The sequence below is a fragment of the Crocodylus porosus genome, unplaced genomic scaffold (assembly GCF_001723895.1).
Source record: "Crocodylus porosus isolate Cpor-Errol unplaced genomic scaffold, CroPor_comp1, whole genome shotgun sequence".
In the NCBI taxonomy this organism is placed as follows: Eukaryota; Metazoa; Chordata; order Crocodylia; family Crocodylidae; genus Crocodylus; species Crocodylus porosus.
In genome coordinates, this window is record NW_017728906.1 from 178,931,472 (window position 1) to 178,950,895 (window position 19,424).

The following is a 19,424-nucleotide window of genomic DNA, read 5'->3' on the forward strand; positions in this document are numbered from 1 at the left end:
CTTTCCAGGTTCTTCCATTTTAAGCTATCCCCCTCAGCAGCAAAGAGAGCAAGACACATAGGGTCAGAAGGAAGCCCACAATGTAGAGGGTGCTTGGGGCAGTAAGATGGAAGCTGTTCTGTAAGGGAACAGACTTTGGATTCTACCTGAACCCTTTCTTCCTATAGAGCACAAATGTCTCTCCGGCTTTGATTCAGTGAAGATTAAATACATGGTTTAGTGTTCAGTGGCTTATCTTCAAAAGGAGTGCTAGAGAGAGAGAATACTTGATCTATCACCTGGTGGTTTGAGATCAGGGAAAGGGAGTCAGAGAGATTCAAGTTTAAGTCCACTGTTGGTGGGTGGAGGAGAACAGAATCTGAGCCATCTGCTTTCTGGGGAGGTGATTAACCACCCTCCCTTTGGATCTGAAATATGGGAGGGTCCTGGTCCGCTTCAGCTTTCACCAGACCAGGACTTAAGTTTACATTCAGGGCTAAGTACCTGGACTTCCAGAGCACAGTCTGCTGTTCATGCTCAGTGGGCATGTGGCCATTTTTACATCCAGAATAAGAGACTGTGAGTAAGTGCTGAAAATAGTAGTTATGTGACTGGAAAATTCAATTTTGACACATGATGTGAAAGAAGATTCTGCCTTTAATATGTATTAGTTGGATTATGGTGGTACAATTCATGACCAGTGCCAAGTGTAAAAGCACAGGACAAAAGATGGCTCTTGCCTCAAAGACCCCAAGTCCTGGGGGACACAGAAAAGCTGTAAGTACCTGTAGGTTGAAGTCACTTAGTCTGCGCACAGCTTTAAAGTTAAGCAAGCACTTGAGAGTCTGAATGACTGTTGTGTTTTATTCGTTACTGTATATTCTTTTTTAAACTTCTGAAACACTGTAATCACTTGGCTGAGAAATAGTGTAAATGAGGAAGGAAAAGAATATGAAATCACAGTACTTATTTTATTTGTAACTCTTATTAAATATATTACATGACTGCAAGAGCGGAAATCTATTAGCTAATCTTTGTTGCATCACTAGATGATGAATCTGTTTGGATCATAATTTTTTTGCTTCTGAGACGATATTATACATAGTGAATCAAGCTCCAGCTGCTGGACACATCTGCTATATAAACCGCACTGTCTGAGAGGTGTGTGCTAGCTTGCAAGTAAACAGGTGCAGAAATGACAGTAAGAATGAAAAGCCTTCCACTCCTGCTGCTAGCATATGCAGCATTTTCCTCGGCTGCTCCTTTGGCTCCAGAAGTTGACACCATGATGCTTGCTGAGGTAAATACTTGCCATGGCTCCTATATTCTCTATCTCAGAGTGAATATTCTTGTCTGTTTCATAAAAAGGATTTTATAAATGTTAAATTGCACTTCTTTTCCTCTTTTTTTGGAATAAACCAAGTTAAAGAGGGCTTAAAGAAACTCTTTTCTTCTTGTCTCTCAATTTATCTTAATGAAAATTGTTTGGCAAAGCAGGATTAAGAGTTTCATTTAGTTTGTTTTTATTACAATCTATCCTATCAGATGTGATATAACAAAGTGAAAACAATATGGAAACATAAATGAATGATGCTGTCTTACAACCAGATTCTGTGGTTCCATATATTCAGGTAGGCACTCAGATGAGTCCTTAGTTTTAAGTCAATATGCTGAGTAGTCTCATTTATTCCCGTGGGATCTCTTACACACCTAAAATAAGGCATATATCCAAGTATATACCCCCCAAAAGAACAACCAGAAATGTTAATAGCTATAAAACTCACTATTCCTTATTAGGAAGTTATAGTACCGTCTACTTACTGGGGCCAAGATTTTTTTTTTTATAGATTTACAAAAATGAGGATTTGATATCCATATTTGTTTTCCTAAATCAAGCTATTGATTTTTCAAAACACTCACCATCCAGCAACATCCACTGGGTTCACCAGTTTTCAGAGTTGCATAATAACTGAGGGCTAGTACCTAACAGTATTGAAGCTAACTGTATTACCCAGAAAATAAGGGCTAAACGATCATCATTAATAAAAATTGAACTGGAATTTGGTAAGGTAACTTTAGATTTTTAAGATTCTTTGGCAACAGTATTCATTGATAAAACAGGATATCTACATATCAAGAAGAAGTCTATCATGAATTTTAATTTAGTAAGAAAGTAACCCATCCTAGTTCCTTGGAACACAGACTCCAAGGTTAGAATGTTTTAGACAAGGCTTTGAACTATCAACATGCGATGTAGTGGCAGAGCTGTAGTGATAGAGCTCCTGCCAAAGGTTGTCTTTGGTTGATATATGGATATCTTCATGTCGGGGAGACTGAAGTAGCCAGACACCCACACAGTCACTTCCTTAGGTGCTATCAGCTCAGAAACTTGTGTGCCCCAGCCATGCTAGCTCTATGGTTGCTAGGCTGAGGAGAACCTCTGACTTTTCACCGACATTCATCACTCTTGTTTTTGGCAGGGTTATCTAAGAAATTTCTATGGTCTGGAAACAGAATTGCACCCTTCTTTTAAGAGAAAGATCACTGATTCTGTATCTGAAAAGCTCAAGAAAATGCAGTCATTTTTTGGACTAAAAGTGACTGGGAAGTTAAATAATGAGACTGTGGAAATGATGAAGCAGCCCAGATGCGGTGTGCCTGACATCGGCGAGTATGTTTTAATTGATGGGAATCCAAAGTGGCCAAGAAATGATCTGACATACAGGTAATAGTTCTCTAACCAATCTGTGGAGCTAACAGAGTTAGGCTGAAACTTGCAAATATGTGGGCCTAAAAACAGAAAGCTGTGCCCTCCCTTCTGGACTTTGGCACATTCTATATTCTAAAGGAGGAGTTATAAGTACCGCGGACTTGAATATCAAGCTACCTATTCCTCTGTCAAAACATGGATATAAGAAATTTTGCATCAAATATCAAATATTTTTACTACAGCAATGTATTGTTAATAATAACCTGCATGTGTCAATGTGCATAGACTAATGTTTGCTTTATCCTAAAGGATTATAAACCGCACACCTGACATGAGACCAGCCGATGTGGATGAGGCTATCAAACAAGCATTTGAAGTCTGGAGTAATGTAGTACCACTGACATTCAGAAAAATTGAGGATGGAGCAGCAGATATAATGATGTCTTTTCAATTCAGAGGTGATACAAAATAACACAATAATCATAGATCATAGAATCATAGAAAATTAGGGTTAGAAGGGACCTCAGTCCAACCACCTCCTCAAAGCAGCACCAGCCCCAACAAGATCATCCTAGCCAAGGCTTCATCTAGCCAGGTCTTAAAAACCTCCAAGGATGGAGATTCTACAAACTCTCTGTTCCAGCGTTTTACTACCCTCCTAGCGGTAAAGCTTTTCCTAATACCTAACCTAAGAAAAACCTAGGAAAAAATAATCTAACCGATTACAAAGTAATGCCTATTATCAAGCAGTCATTAGCCATCATCAATTACAGAGCCAACTGAAGAAATTAATTTATTACTTTTTTTTAGATCATGGTGATGGGTATCCCTTTTATGGACCCCATGGGACACTGGCCCATGCTTTTCAGCCAGGCCCCCGGATTGGTGGAGATGTTCACTTTGATGAGGAGGAAACTTGGACAAAAAACAGTAAGGGTAAGATTTTCCATGCTGGCCTTGTTTGCTCAGGTAATATAGCAATTTACATCTTGAGTTGTTCCATTGATTTCCAATGTTATATTTGGAATAAGAGTAGATGATTCTGGCCCCAAGATACTTTTTCTTCCCTCCCTTCGAGAGACTTCTTTGAGGAAAGCAGTTCTGTAAGAGGTTGGAGTTAGCTGAGCTTCATTCTGGGCTTGTCTACACATTCATTAACCCAGCTTAGATACTGCACATTTAGTTTACTGCTTCCTTAATCAAAGACTAACTAAAAGTGCAGTACCTAAAGTTACTTCGCAGTAGTGCTGGCACATGGTTATTTAGTGATGTTTACTGCACATTAGCTTAATAACACTGCGCAGTAGGCTATCAGCACAGTTTTTGCCATGATATGCTACTGAACAGTGTTATTAAGCCAGTGTGCAGTAAGTGTCTTATGTAGATTTGCTCACTGGGTTGTTTTTTTCTCATGTCTGTAACTAGTTAAGAGTAAAAAGAATGGTGCTGAGAAAAGTAACTTCCTTTGGCAGCAAGCCCCACTTTCTAGCAAGGTTTATGTGTTGTTCTACTTACCTTCGAACAGCAGGGTCCAATGCTAGCTGGTGTCTTTGTCCATTATCACATTTTGTCATAAATAAATGTAAACTTACTTAGTGCCTGATTAGACTATATATTCATATAACCATTCTTTTTCTACTATACCTGTTTAGGCCATTGTGTTTGCAGAATAAGTAAAAATATCTCTAACATGTAGTATGTTCGGTTTTGACATAGAAAGCTCTTTCCCATTTAGACAACCACACTAGATATTCAAACACATAGCATCTATTTTAATAGCACTATGTTTATTCTGCAGGCTACAACTTGTTCATTGTTGCTGCCCATGAGTTAGGCCATTCATTGGGTCTGGCTCATTCTCCTGATCCTGGTTCTCTGATGTACCCAAATTATGCCTACAGAGACACTAAAGAATTTCATCTCCCTCAAGATGACATTAATGGCATTCAAGCTATCTATGGTAAGAAAATCAGCACCTAATGTTTCACTTAGTTAATTCTGCTTTTCCACAGAATATGGCTTAATCAATTAGAAGTGATTATTTTAAGAAACCATCTAGTGTTATCGTACAGTGCTCCCAGAGAAAGCATAAACAGTAGAGAGGGAAGGGATCTGCTGAGGTCATCTAGTTTCTTCTTCTGCCCCAGGCTGGGGTCACATATACCTAAATCTAAAAAAATGGTTTGTCTACATGCTCTTACTAAACCTCCAATGAAGGACATGACACAACTTCCCAGGGTTACCTATCCTGAGAGCAATCCATATTTTCCTGATCTTCACTAAATAGAAGTGGCGGGGGGGGATGTTCCCTGGCTCACGCAGAGTTTCAGTTGTATTTTTCTGTTTGATATAATATTAAGTTATTCTTTGATCCTCATGTAGGACAATCTCTGCAACCTGTTCAACCAACTGGACCCTCAACTCCAAGAACGTGTGACCCTAATTTGTCTTTTGATGCTGTTGCTACTCTGCGTGGAGAAATGCTGTTCTTTAAGGGCAGGTAAAATCAACAAGCCTGTGTGGTGGTGCATTATACTGCAGTACTGAGAAGGAAGCAAAAGTACCAAAAATTCTTCCCCCTCAGTCACAAAAATAAAAAGACTACTTGAAATGTAGTGCAAACAAAGCAATATCACTAGAAAGTCACCACCTATATCTCCAAGTGGTGGCTTGAATCCCCCCTTAGCAGGCATCTTGTCTTTTCTTAAAATTTCCCTAAGTTGGAATGGTTTTTTTTCTGATTCCAAAGGGTCTTTGTAAGTGGTAAAATATTCACTGCATATTGTAATTGTAAAGGAATTGTTATTGTTTCCAGTGGAAATGAAACCCAAGCTTGGTGGGCAATCCAGTGTGGCAGCACAGTGCAGGAGTGGTTTGTACGAGTAGAGGCTGTGAGAGAAATTTGGAGACCTGTTAAATCCTGGTACAGGGTCCCCACCAGCTCTCATTCTGTAAAAAGGAAATAGGGAAATTCTATTTGCATTCTAAGCCAGATTCATAAGTCTTGAGAAACTGAGACCATGTGTTATTTGCAATTATTACCCATTATATGTTCAGGTCTATTAAGAAAGAGGGGGATATTGTGTAATGACCTTTCCACATCATGTGTTTTCAGCAATAATAGACGCTTTCCTCTTCAGCACAAAAGTAGCTCAAGACTTAACTCTACGAGGTAGTAGCTGTAGCAGACTCATGTCCTCTTTGCACTGGGTTCAAATTTGGGGTGCATTCACATGGATGCAGTGGTGCGGTCACACCTCCTTTTCTGACCACATGGCAGGAGCCATAGCCAGGGAATTTTTTAAATCCCTGAAGATAAGAATTGCCCCCTCCTTTCCCCTCCATGTTCAGAGACGTGTCCCCTCCTCTCCCTTCCCTGTCTCCTCCCTTTCATTTCCCCTCTCCCCTGCTGTTCTGAGTGTAGGGAGAGTTCAGCCCAGGACAGTGACAGCGGGGGCAGCAGTGCATGGGCAGGTTTCCCTACTCTGCCTGGTCCCCTTGGGTGTTCCCTACAGGCAGGAACCCATCTGTCTGCTAGTGTTGACGCTTTCCCAGGATGAGCCCAACCCCTATGCAGCCCAACTGGAGCAGCTCTGGAGCTCCCCTCACCCCTGGGCAATGGGCACAGCAGCAATGGCAGGTAGGGGATAAGGGGAAGGGAAGGGGAGGGGACATGCCTCTGAGCAGAAATGGGTAGAGAGAAGTATTCTTACCAGCTTTGGGGGTTTTAAAAAGTCCCCAGCTGCTGCTCCCACAGTGTACTCTAGGATGAGGGATGCACTCACCTCTGCAGTGTTGTTTGCTGTCCCTGCACCTGGGCTTGTAAAACTCTGGATCTGCTTCTGGCTAAAGTGGAACTGCTTTAATGTTCAAATTATCTCTCAATCAGGTACCTGTGGCGCAAGCATCCGCAAATAAGAGAGACTGAGATAAATTTAATCTCTCAGTTCTGGCCAACCCTGCCAGCTGGAATTCAAGCTGCTTATGAAGATGTTGAAAAAGATCAATTTGTTCTTTTTAAAGGTAACACAATCTTAGTTTCTCTTGGTCTCTGACATATGAATTTGCTGTAATTAGGCTGCTTCACAGAATGTGCAATTAAGGAATCTGCCCTGGTTCCCTTTAGATGAAGTCCCATTTAAACTTAATTTTCAAGCAGAAATGCCTTTTCTAAATTTAAAATGTTAATTTGAGTAGTTCCGTGATGTTGTTTAATTAATTCACTGTCAGTTGTAAGTTAAATTCCTATCAGAGTTTTTGGAAAGGACCTTTTTGGACTGGAGCTTAACAAAAGATTTATCATCAACAAAGGTTGCTCAAAGGTTTTGAGAAAAAGAGAATTCTGATCCCAGGAGCCTACATTCTAGGTAAAGAAAGAACCAGTACTGCAGGAGGATGCCTAGAAGTCAGGGAAACCCTGGAGAAATTTTGAAATGTCAGACATCTACAGTGCTCAGAACTTCTGAGTGTAAGTTTTTTTATAAGCATTCAGAAAATGCATTTATACAAGTTCTGTAAAAAAAAGTTATTGAATGAGCTGCAACATTTTCTACAAAATCTATGAAGTGCTCATCTGACAATTTTTGTGAAAGAATATTTTTTTTTTTAGAAACAGGGGTATTTGCTGATGAAAACAAACATTTCAATGAGCTCTAGCAGAAGTCATGATTACTGTTGGCAGAACCAGTTGATGAAACACTATTTTTTTTTTCTTTGCAGAGGACAAATTTTGGGTTTTCAAAGAATCCAATGTAGTCCATGGTTACCCTAAAAGAATTCATCAGCTGGGCTTTCCAAAGACTGTTAAAAGAATTAATGCAGCTTTCAGTGATAAGAATACAAGGAAAACATATTTCTTTGTAGCCAACAAGTACTGGAGGTAAGTTTTAATGCACAGCAGTCTTAACATATTTTCTCTTTCATGTGGCTGAAGGATGACTGTGAAGAATAATATAAAATAGCACTTAATTTAGCTGGGGTACATAAAATTAAATAGATTTTTGATGGGATTTATTTCCAAATATAACTACTCTGCTAAAAATACTAAACTTTCTAGGAGATTCTGTAACCGTCTTCTAGAATTGTTTATTTGAGGTAGAATCACATGCTGCAGGATCCACAAAATCTATAAACAGGTGATTTTCTAGGAAATTGCCTACATTTAACCCACAAACATGCAATTTTTTCTTGTAATATCATGAATTATATTCCTGTAACTCTCAAACATCAAGGTAAAAGAACTGCTATCATGCTGGATTTTTTTTCCCTTCAATATGAAGTCAAGTCACAGTGTTCACTTCAGTGAACATTTTGAATGGATGATTTGGACACTGATGATCCTAAACCTGAGGCAGGGGTTTTCCTATTTTTCTATTATTCTCTATAATTGCATGAAGTATAATTGTACTTCACTTTGCCTAGGGACAGAAATTACACATAAACTGGTATAAGTGATTGGAAACTGGTTCAAATCTGTAACACAACAGAAGTGCAGTGAAGATAAATCACTTTCAAAACAGTCAAAGCTGGTTTAAGATAAATATGGATGAATGTAATATCAGACTTAACTGATTTAGGTTATATTGGTTTACTGAACTTCTGTCCCAGTTCCCCTCCAGATTCAGGCTGTCTGCTCCAGCTGAGCAGGGAAGCATACTCTAGTGCCCCCCCTGGATTCTGGCCTGGGTCACTGCAGGCCCGTGGCTGCTTTTCCAGAATCAAAAGTGAATGTCTGTTCACTTTCTTATCGGTTCAATTTATGCAGTTTAGACTAAACTGCAAAGATTGAATTGATTTAGCCTTGTACTTTTGCCTATCTGTACTTAGCCTTTGGGGTTACAATTTGTTTAAATTTCATTGTTTTTGTTTAGAATACATGATAGCTCAGTATTTTTTTTCTGCAGCATGTTGCTCTGAACAGGTCCCCTCCTTATAGTCCAATGGCACCTTAGTTTGTGAAAACAGTTTAGGATTCTGTTGAACGGGACTCATTGACTAACACTGTCATAGTACCACCATTCTCCTATAAAGATGCATCAAGATTTTTCATAATATACTATCTAAATTGTTGAAACCTGGACAAATATGGTTTAAAATTACACAGACAGGGCCTCTGCTTTCCTCAGTGGTTTGACACTATATGTATGTGGTACATGTGGTATATATAGGCTAGGAATGTTATAGTCATTTGGGGCAGTCTTGTAAGATAATGCACCAAGTCAGGTGTTTACCTTTTCCTGCCATTCCAGTAGAATACATATACACCACAATGCCTTTTCTAGATCAGAGCTGTCCAACTCATGGCCTGTGGGCTAAAGAGTTAACATGGCTCCCATGTGGCCCCCATTCCCTACATCACTCCTGCTGCTGTACATACACTCTCATACACATGCACTTGTGCAGGCTACCTGCAATGGTGGGAGCTGTGCTGTGTGCCCCTCCCCACCCAACCAACTGAAGCCCACTGGGGCAGGAGGTGCACAGGCAGACAGGCCCCAGCAATCCCTGCAGTGCAGTACAGTTCCAGGGGGGAATAGAGCAGCTGCTGGAGTCAGTGTTCCAGCAGCATCCCACCATGATTAGCATATGATAGCTGGGCTACCTTGTTGGGAAGAATGGAGCTAAGACAGCTATTCATGGGCAGGCAGTGTGGTGTCTGGTCCTCACTTGCTTAGAAGTTGGGTGACCCTGCTGTCAGTGAAATCCTAGCATCATTGGACATTTTGCTATTCATTTCTATAGGACAGCACTTTCAATCTCTCACATCTCTCATGCATATACACAGAACAATAACAATTGTAATAGTTTAGTCAGGTTAGTTTATTCCAGTAAAAACTGTGTCATTTCTGTGTTAGGTCTTGTTTTGATCTTTCTAAATATTATTTGCCTATCTATAAATATTTATTCTATCTTTTATAAATTAAGCTATGATGAAAAAAGACAATCCATGGATAAGGGTTATCCAAGGAAAATAATCAAAGACTATTTGAGATGAAATGCTGGCATCATTAGGGATTTTGCCATTCTCTTCAATAGGGTAAAGATTTTCATCTCTCTCACCTCTCATGCACATGCAAACCTAGGCACATAATAGCAGTCCAGTCATTTTAAAGAACAGCAGCATTTCTGTGTCAGGTGTTGTTTGGCCTTTCTAAATGTTACTTGCTTATCCATAACTCCTTATTCTATTTGTTTTTATTAAGATATGATGAAAATAGGCAATCCATGGATGAGGGTTATCCAAGAAACATAATCAGTGTCTTTGGAAAGATTGGAAAGGTTGATGCAGCTTTCCAGCATGATGGTAAATAAAACTAATATTTATGTTTGTTATGCTACAGGGTATGTGCTTCATTGGAATGCACATTTATTTTAAAGAGAACCTTTATGAATATTTATGCAGGTTTACTGAGAACAGGCAGTCTAATAAAGGAGTATGTACTTCCTGTCAAAGTTAATTTTGTTTTCTAGAAAAACTTTTAAATTGACTGCACAGGCGAATTCTAAACATTCAATTTATTTTTCTTTCTAGGCTATATCTATTTATTCCATGGAAGAAAACAGACCCAGTTTGATCCTAATACCAAGCAAGTTGTCAGAGTCCTGAAGAGCACTAGCTGGTTCGGTTGTTAATTGCAGTGATTTTCATAACTTTATGAACTGCTCTTGAACTTTTAATGGTTGTTTTAGAAGTACTATTTTATCTGGGACTTTTGTCTGAAACACTATGAACTGTAAACCTAATGCAGAAGATTATATAACTGAATAATATATTAAATTTTTACAGACTAGTTTAAAGAAAGTCAGGAAAATATATTACGTTTGCCATATTGGGTTTTTCTGTCTTTTGATTAGGGCCACTTCATGAGACCCTGACCCTGTCCTCAGAGGTACACAGAAATTACATGGGGGTTTTAGAGTCAAACTCTTTCTCCCAAATCAAAAGCAGGGAATAAAAATGCTATATAGCTCCATACTGCACTATCATGAACCACCCATTCTGAAGTGTCTATGCATGGATAAGCTTGTATATTCCCAAAGTAATTAATCTGTTAGTCATGCCTAAACTTCCCTCTCTGATCCACCCTTATTCCCATATTTCTTTTAGTGGGCCTCAGTAGCCTTCCCTGTTTGTTTTGCCCTTGTGTCGTAAGTCCTGTGGTCTACTCTCCCTGCCCTGGTGTTTGTTGTGTGGCTGAGTAAGCCAGCTCGAATCTCCCTAGCCCTTGTGTCTATGTCCCCCCCTCCCCCACATTCCCCAAGCATAGCCCTCCTGGCTTTTTTCCTGTGGGGATGTAGCTCAGTGAGCTTCAGCCCCCTTCCCCTTTCCTCTTTTTCCCCCAACAACCCTATTAGAGTCACTAGCTCCACTGTACATTTTGGGGTTTCTTTATTCTTTTACCCTCCCTGATGTGAAGCAATGGCACAGCAAGAACTTTGTGGGGGGGAATATGTGCCCACAGAACTTCCTGCAGCCCTCACTATGGGGGCAGATCCCAGCCAAGCCCCCAGGGGGATGCATGTCCCCATAGCCCCCACCCCAGAGGCACAGTCCAAATGACCTCCTCCAGGGGTAGAGAAGACTGAGACCTCTGCTGCAGAGACAAGTAAGACTCTGCAGGGAGCCAGCTGGGCCAAGAGATCTCCCCTGGCTGGGCCCTCCTGGAGGGGTTCCCAAGTGCCACCTCCCACCAGCAGGGACCAAGGGCAAGGGCAGTGGGAAGGGCTCCCCTTCAGCTTCCTCCACAGCTGGGGGTGGGAAGGGCAAGGGCCCTGCCCCCAAGCCTAGACCACCAGCACCTGAGGGAACAAGGTATGCTAACCAGCCAGTGAACCCACTCAGCCTGTCCCTGGCCCTAGTCCTGGCCCCACCAGTGTGACTCCCCAGTGGGGGAACTGCAGTTATGAACAGGCGGCTGTGGGGTGGCTCACAGCTGCAGGGCCTGGATCCTCCACTATAGGCTCTTCCAGCTTGGGTGGCAGGGCCCCCTTTCCAGCACTAACCCACAGGCACAGGGTGAAGTGTGAACTACCTGAGCAGGAAAACCTGCATTTTGAGACCTGGGTGCAGACCCTGGCTTGAGTGGTGAGGCCCCCCAAGATCGTGGCAGCCTCCTGCTTCCTTGGCAAGGGGGTCTTATTCCTTGCATCAGAGGCTGCTGCACAAAAGGTGATGGAGAGGGGACTCATGGTGGAGGACAAGTATGTCCCCCTCGTTCCCTTGAAAAGCTGGGGACCTGGGTGGTCCTCAGCTCCGTCCCTTCCTAAATCCTTAATTGGGCCCTGCCTCCCCAGCTCCAAACCCTGGGCAGGATGAGTGCCCCATGGGCTGGGCAGGGAAGATGTCTGCTTGTCCCACTGGCAAAGAAGTCTGCTCGTGCATCCAGCTCCTCCAGGAGATGGACTGCAGCTCCCACTTCTGTGCCCTGGAGAGGATATGGGGGATCAAGAAGTACATCACCTGCTTTCTGGTGGGTAACAGCACCCCGCTCACGAATCCAGGTGAGATGCGCCAGCATGCGCGAGCCTTCTATGAAGAGCTCTTCTCCCTGGAGCTGACTGATGCCAAAGCCTGTTGGAACCTATGGGAGGGATGCCTACAGGTCAGCACAGGTGAATGGGACTGGCTGGTAGCTCCTCTGACCCTGGCCAAGTTTTCGGCCACCCTCCACCTGATGCCTGGCAACAAGATGGTGGGCATCTATGGGCTGATTGCAGAGTTCTACTGGGCCTTCTGGGATGTCCTTGGCCTGGACTTTGCTGTGGTTTGGGTCAAATCCAAGGGAAGTGAGGAACTCCCCGTGTCATGACAAGAGGGTTGAAGTGGGATCCCCATGACCTGAGGAACTCGCATTCCATGTCTCTCCTCTGCATGAACTACAAGGAGGGCCTTGCATGGACTACAAGGAGGGCCTCTTGCTGCACCTGCGGTCCATGCTGGTGGACGTGATCCATCCAACCAGATGTACATAGTGCTTGAATGTTCCATCTTTGACAACCTGTACCTGGTTTGGGACCTTCTTCTCCTGTACTGTCTTTCATCCTCCTGTCCTTGGACCAGGAGAAGGCACTCAACAGAGTCAATCATGGATACATCACAGGCATGCTGCAGGCCTTTGGCTTCGGGCCCCACTTTGTTCAGGGTCTTCAGGTGCTGTACACCTCTGCAGAGTGTTTGGTCAAGCTCAACTGGACCCTGAGAGAGGCCATCCCACTCAGGTGAGGGGTGCATCAAGGCTGTCCGCTATCAGTCCAGCTGTACGCCTTGGCCCTGGAGCCCTTCCTCTCCCTCCTGTGGAGGTGAGTGGTAGGGTTGATGCTCCAGAAGGCAGCAGTGTGACTGGTCCTGTCAGCAATTGCTGATGACATGCTCCTTGTTGTCCAGGACTTGGGCGGTCTGGCATGGGTGAACGCCTGACAAGCATTGTACTCGGTGGTCTCCTCTGCCTGGGTCAACTGGGTCAAGAGCTTTGGCCTGACTGTGGGTGATGGGTGGCAGGTGAGCTAATTTCCCCTGACACTCCATGGGATCCACTTGAGTGTGGGCTCACTGCTCTACCTGGGGAGTCTACCTGTCCCTCATGAACCCCTCCCCACTGGAGAACTGGTACCAGGTGGAGGTAAAGGTGGTGGAGCAGCTCTGGGCATGGGCAGGACTCTTGAGATGTCTCTCCCTGCATGAGATGTCTCTCCCTGCAGGCACAGCTGGCTGTGACATGGCACTGTATGACTCAAGTTCTGTACATGGTGAACAGGCCTGGCCTGGCCTGCTAGCGCATGGCTTTCATACACCGTAGGAGCCGGGTGGGGGCCCCTCCACAAAGTGTGCAGTGGAACCCGCACACTGGTTCAGCCTGGCACGGCTAGCTAGCACGGCTTTTCAGTGGACTGGGAGAGGTGTGTCTCTGGAACACATGGCTCCTGAACAGAGGCATGCTAACTGTGTGGTCTGGGCTGGGTTGGGTCAGGCTGGTAAGGTGCATTTTCCATGAGGCTTAGGTGGCTGTGCATAGCCATGGCCATGGTGCATCACTGCCTGAGCCTCATGGAAAATATGCCCCACTGGCCCAACCTGAACCACCTGGCCTGGTCTGTGCAGCTAGCATGGCTCTGCACAGGAGCCATGTGTCCCAGAGCTGTGCCTCCCAGTCCACTGCAAAGCTGCATTAGTGAGCCACACCAGGCTGGATCCTGCTGCATGCCTCCTCCCACATGCCCCACAGGTCCATTAGTGCTGCCGCCGGAGGTAGGATCTGGTCCGGTGTGACAGGCATTCCCCCTGAGTGCCTCTGGCCCCTTGGGTGATAGCACTACATGTGCTATAAGCAGCACATGTGGTGCAAGCTCTGAGCTATTCAGGGCTGCGCCATGCTGTGGGGGAGGCAGGAAGCCAGCAGCAGCTCTGAGCACCCTACATCTAGTGCTGTTGTGGGGGTGAGTTATGGGCCCTGTGTGGGGGGGCTGGGACCCTGGGGGGAGGTGTGACCATGCAAGATGGCTAAGATCCTGCAGGGAGGGGCTGTGACCCTGGAGGGTAGCTGGGATCCTGCAGGGTAGTTGGGACCCTGCATGGAGGGGCTGGGACTCTGCAAGGAGGGTCTGTGGCCCTGTTGGGGGGGCAGTCCATGTGCTGAGTGGGGTGGGGGCTGAGCCAATTGGCTGGCCAGGCCCCAGAAGCTCCTGCCTGTTTGTCCCTTCACTTACTGTGGGCTAAGGCCCACCCAGCTAACTAGTTGCCCCTTTTCATGGGCAATGGATGAATGGGACAACTGAATTTCTTGGAACAAAAAAAGCAAATGAAAGGGTGGTGGGTGGTGGGTGGGTCAAAGGGTCAAAACATGAAAATAAGTGCTTCTGAGGGGGACACTGAGCAGGAGCCCCCAGGCTGGGCCCACTGGTCCTCAAAAGCATTCAACAAGCCAGTGGACACCACCCAATGGTGCTCTGCCCAGAAATGTGCACGGATGAGTGAGAGGAATGTGGCCCAACAGTCCCTGGGCACCTTCCCTGCCACAGCTTCCTTCTTGATTATGTACAGGGCCCACTTGGCCAGGGCCAGGAGGAGGTTAACCAGGAGATCCTATGACTTGGTTGAAAAGAGGTCCTGGTAGAACTCTGGCAGCCCTTGCAGGTCCTGCAAGGAGAAGCCCTGGAGGCCTAGGAGCTACCAGTCATATCAGAGCCCCCAGAAGTGGCAGAGGAAGGTGTGTCCTAGGTGGCCCCATGCCATGTGGCTACCAATACCATTTAATGGACCTGACTGTGGCTACCAACACCATATAATGGACCTGACTGTGCAGTCAAACCAGGCCCTGGCCACCCTCCTGGATGGGGAGGCTCAGGACCTCAGCAGTGACCCAGTGCCATCCTGGCCAGAATAATTCCAGCACCTGTCTCTGGAGCCCAGCCAGGACCTCAGGGGGCAGAGGCAGAGTGTGTAAGCAGTGCCAGAGCATGGACAGGACCAGGTGGTTCAACTCCACCTGCTGCCTGCTGCTGCCAGTGCCACAGGGGCCAGGTGTGGGAGCAACATCCCCCCCCACTTTTCACACCCTCCAACATCCCCCACCACTCCTCACACCCACCCACACCTACCCAAACCTATAAACCCTGCCACCCCTACATTCCTAACTTACCCATGACAGTGTCCAGGTCAGCAGGAGCACCATAGAGATCCTCTGGTCAGAAACCAGAGTGTCTTTCTTGGATGACTGACTCGTGGTTTACCTCAGGGCATGCTTCCGGACCATGCCCTGACCTGCTTTTTTCATCTGGGTTTCATTTTGGTACCTGGATATCCAGGTACCAAATTTTGAGCCCACATTGCAAATATGCAGCATGGAGAACATTTTTTTGTTCCTGGCATGCATCTTGTGGCATCTCAAACTCCTTTGAGTCACTGCAGGAAGCACATGCGTGCTCGTCTGGATGTACCCTAACCCTTCAGAATTCAGACAGTTCAGGATTCACACTGTCACTACTTACATTTCTTTACATTCTTTGGCTTTTGCTTTTATTTCCCAGTGCTTTCAACATACTTTCAGATTCTTGACAATAATTTGTGTTTTTTGCTACCATTTTTGTTCATTTGTGTTGGGCCAGCACAGTTTTTTTTCCTGTATTTCTCACAGAATTGGGTTTAAGAACATAGAAACATAGAACTAAAAGGAGTGTCTTTGGTCATCAAGACCAAAGGTCTTTAAGTCACCCATTTTGTATCAAAGGAAACTGGGTGATATAATCTCATAAACTGATCAAGCTCCAATCTAACAGTATTCTGATTTTTGTCCTCTATTTTTGACCTACTGCTCCAGAATCTCACTATTTTGTTAGAGGCTTTTCATTTCCACCTTGTATTTGTTTTTGATGATTTTATACCTTTTTGTCCTTCAGCCAACATTGACTTTTAGCAAAAGTAATTTTTTCCTCCCTGGTGTTCATTCCAGGATGCATTCAGGGATAGCAATTACATCCTTTCTCAGTCTTTGTATTCCTTAGTTAGACAAGTCAAGCTTTTCCTGTCTCTCCTATGGTGTTATATAGTCTGTCCATTCTTTTGGTCATCCTAGTAGTCTTTCTTTTCACCTTTGCCAGCTGGAATTAATTTTTCCTGGTTATAGGTGGCCAGAGTTGTACACCTTATTTCAGCTGAGGTGGTAACAATGACATTGATTCTCCCCTCTCTCTCCTAGGAATACCTCACCTGATGCATTTTAGGATTGCATTTGCCTTCTCCCTGAGAACATCACATTAGCCATTGTGATTGGCTGTTACCCCTGGGTCTTTTACATCCCCTGTTATTTCCAAAGGATGAGCCCCAAGGTTATAACAGAAGTTCTTATTGTTAGACCCTAGATACATATCCTTGCCACCTTAAACCATTAACATTCCACCCATTTCTATTATGCAAGTCCTCAAGCTTTTCCTCTGTGTGATTTTCAGGAAATGTTATGACCAGAGACCTACTTTTCAGCACTGAAAATATTAAAGGTCAGTCTCAAGACCAATGATAATTTTAATTTTCTCAGTCACAAGTGGATACCTCCCTTGTGCGTGCTATGGGCATTCATACAAGTAACATCCATTCCCAGCAGACAGAAATGAAATCCTTTCACCCAGACATTAGCAAATCTCTAATCAGAAATAACTTAAATTAAAGCTAGTTGAAAAATTGAGGGTAAAAAAAAGTCATTTTAAGTCAAATAAACCTGAACACTTTTGGAATGTTCTATGAAACAAAATAAATTAATCCAGTATAGACCATTAAAATAGTTTAGATGAAAAAAAAAATACCAGCCCTAGTAAAGAAAAAACATTCAGAATTATAGGAAATTCTCACTATATTTGTAGCATTTTCTAGCTTTACTTACCAACTTAAGATGAAAGAGTACCATCCTGAGCCTAATTAGTGATCCATCATGCTAGGTATCTAATCTCCAGTAGAGGCAGACATGACATAATGGAGAAAAAGTACAAGAAACCATGTGATGAGCATTATGACATGGACTGTTTGTTAGATAAATATCTTCCTAACCATAAACAGGTAGGTATCACATTATTCTGTGTAAATTAGATCCTAACTAACATTTTAAACACATGTGGATCAAATTTTTAAATTGCTGCTCCACCTATACAGGTTTCCTTCAATTTATATGGTTCTATATATGAGAATTCACTCTTATGCAATCACCCTTTTTCAGCCCAAAATTCCTTATATGTAAGGTAAATTCACTCTTATGCAATCAGGGCTCCACTTGGGCTCACTCACGCCAGCCTCTGGGCTGTGCTGCACCATGGTGCAAGTAGGTGGTGTTGGCTGCCCCTGGGTCTGCTGCAGCAGCTGGGATGGGTGGGGAAAAATGGAGCCCGAAGAGGTTTGGGGCATGATACAGCTCAGTGGCTACAGGCAGCTGGTGTGGGCTGCTCTTGAGGCTGCTGCAGCAGGGACTGGGGTGACCAGGGAGAAGTGGAGGCCCCAGCCTGCAGCAGGCAGCAAGGCAGTGTGAACTGTGAGTGGGTGCAAGGTGCAGGAAGGGAGCGGGCAGGTCTTGCTACTATGCACCCCCCCCCCCGGCAGACTGCAGGCTGGGGGGCTGTGCCAGGTTCTTCCTGGGGGTAAGCAGGCCCCCAGATATGCTCATGGGAGAACGGCAGGCTATCACTGCAGGCTGGAGCCAGTGGCACCACTGGGTCAACGGCTACGGCGAGTTTTGGGGTGACAGCAGCCCTACTACCAGCGCTGCCACCACCACCCACCTGGAGTGTAGGGAAGAGCCCAGTGCCACTGCCTGCCCCAACCTTACTTGCAGGAATGAGGCAGTGGTGCTAGGAGGAGGGCTGCTGCCACCCCAAAATTTGCTGTAGCCCCCCAAAGCTGCCCATCGAACACCAGGGAGAGCCTGGTGGAGCCACCAGCTCCAGCCTGCAGCAGCAGCCTGCTGTCATCCTGCACACAGGTCCAGGGCCCACACCCCCCTGGGAAGAGTCCGGCAGAGCCCCCCAGCCCACGGCTCTCCGGGGGGAGTGTAACAGCAAGAGCCATGCCTCCGCCACCCCATGTCCTGCACCCCGCACCCACTCACAGTTCCTGCCAATTTGCTGATTGCTGCAGCCCCAGGAGCAAAACCGCTGCGCCATGCCCCACCCCTTGTCCCAGCCTTACTCCCTGCCTCCCACACCGTTGTGGGAACGTATCCCTATCCATTCCATTGTAAACTGGGTTCTCTTTATGTGAATTTGATTTATGCACCTTTCTCCAGGAATGCATGTACAGTATATATCGAGGGAAACCTGTGTTATGTTTCTCATGAATTTGTTTGATTCTATACGACTTAATAATGTATGGATACAAGAATGTGTGTAAGTGTACAAGCTTTTATTGATCAAAGTATAATCTGGATAACAGTTAAAAACAACTAAAATGAATATAAAGAAGTGTTTAGTTATTGTCATTTTATGATAAGATAAGGGATTTATTGGAGGAAAGTAATTCAGGGGATTTGATTTATCAGGATCTAAGCAAACTGTTAATACCATGCCTCATGAAAAATTACTAGCCACATTTGAGATGATGGGAATCAATGTTACAATCATGGGGTTGATAAGGAGTTGTCTCAAAAGGAGAGTACAACGTGTAGGGACCTACCAAATTTGTGGCTGTCCCCCCGATTTTATGGTCCAAACACAGTGCTGGTAGCCATTTTCATGGAGGGGTGCAACAGCCCCCACACACACACACACACATACACATCTGATTGGCTGAGGGACCCCAGAAGTCCCGTCCTTCCCCAGAGATAGACATATGGCTGTGTATCAAAGGGCAGGGCTTCTGGGGCCTCTCGTCCGATCACAGGCGTGAGTGATCTGCCACGCTCTGAAGTGAAAATCTGCCACCCCTCTCTCCCCTTCTGCCTCCCCCCTGCTTCAGGACACCAGGGCTTCCCATCAGCTTCTGTTTTTGCAACGCTCTTTTTTTTTCCAGGCTGATTGCTGTTTTTGTGCTTTTTGAGAGTCCCCACGCTTTTTGGCAGGGACCGCACTTTTTCATGGGAGACCTACCAATTTTGCTTTCCCATGAAAATCGTGAAATCACAAATTTGGTATGTCCCTAACTATAAGTTATGGCAAAACATGAGTTATCTAACTGTGTAAAAGTTCCTGGTGGTGTTCCTCCAGCATCAGTCTTGGGATCTATCCTGGAACTGGAGCTAGAGATGTTTGCCTGAAATTTGCCCTT

At 44.7% G+C, this 19,424-nt stretch overlaps 1 protein-coding gene across 1 annotated transcript; it reads left to right on the plus strand.

Moving 5' to 3' along the window:
* The first annotated feature begins 1,058 nt into the window (after positions 1 to 1,058).
* Positions 1,059 to 10,516, plus strand: LOC109306733 (interstitial collagenase-like). The gene is made up of 10 exons (XM_019530269.1): positions 1,059 to 1,279; positions 2,460 to 2,704; positions 2,999 to 3,147; positions 3,500 to 3,625; positions 4,488 to 4,649; positions 5,072 to 5,189; positions 6,579 to 6,712; positions 7,409 to 7,568; positions 9,892 to 9,992; positions 10,221 to 10,516. Exons 1-10 carry the CDS (start codon positions 1,175 to 1,177, stop codon positions 10,319 to 10,321), a joined length of 1,401 nt encoding a protein of 466 aa, XP_019385814.1. The 5' UTR covers positions 1,059 to 1,174; the 3' UTR covers positions 10,322 to 10,516.
* Positions 10,517 to 19,424: the final 8,908 nt, after the last annotated feature.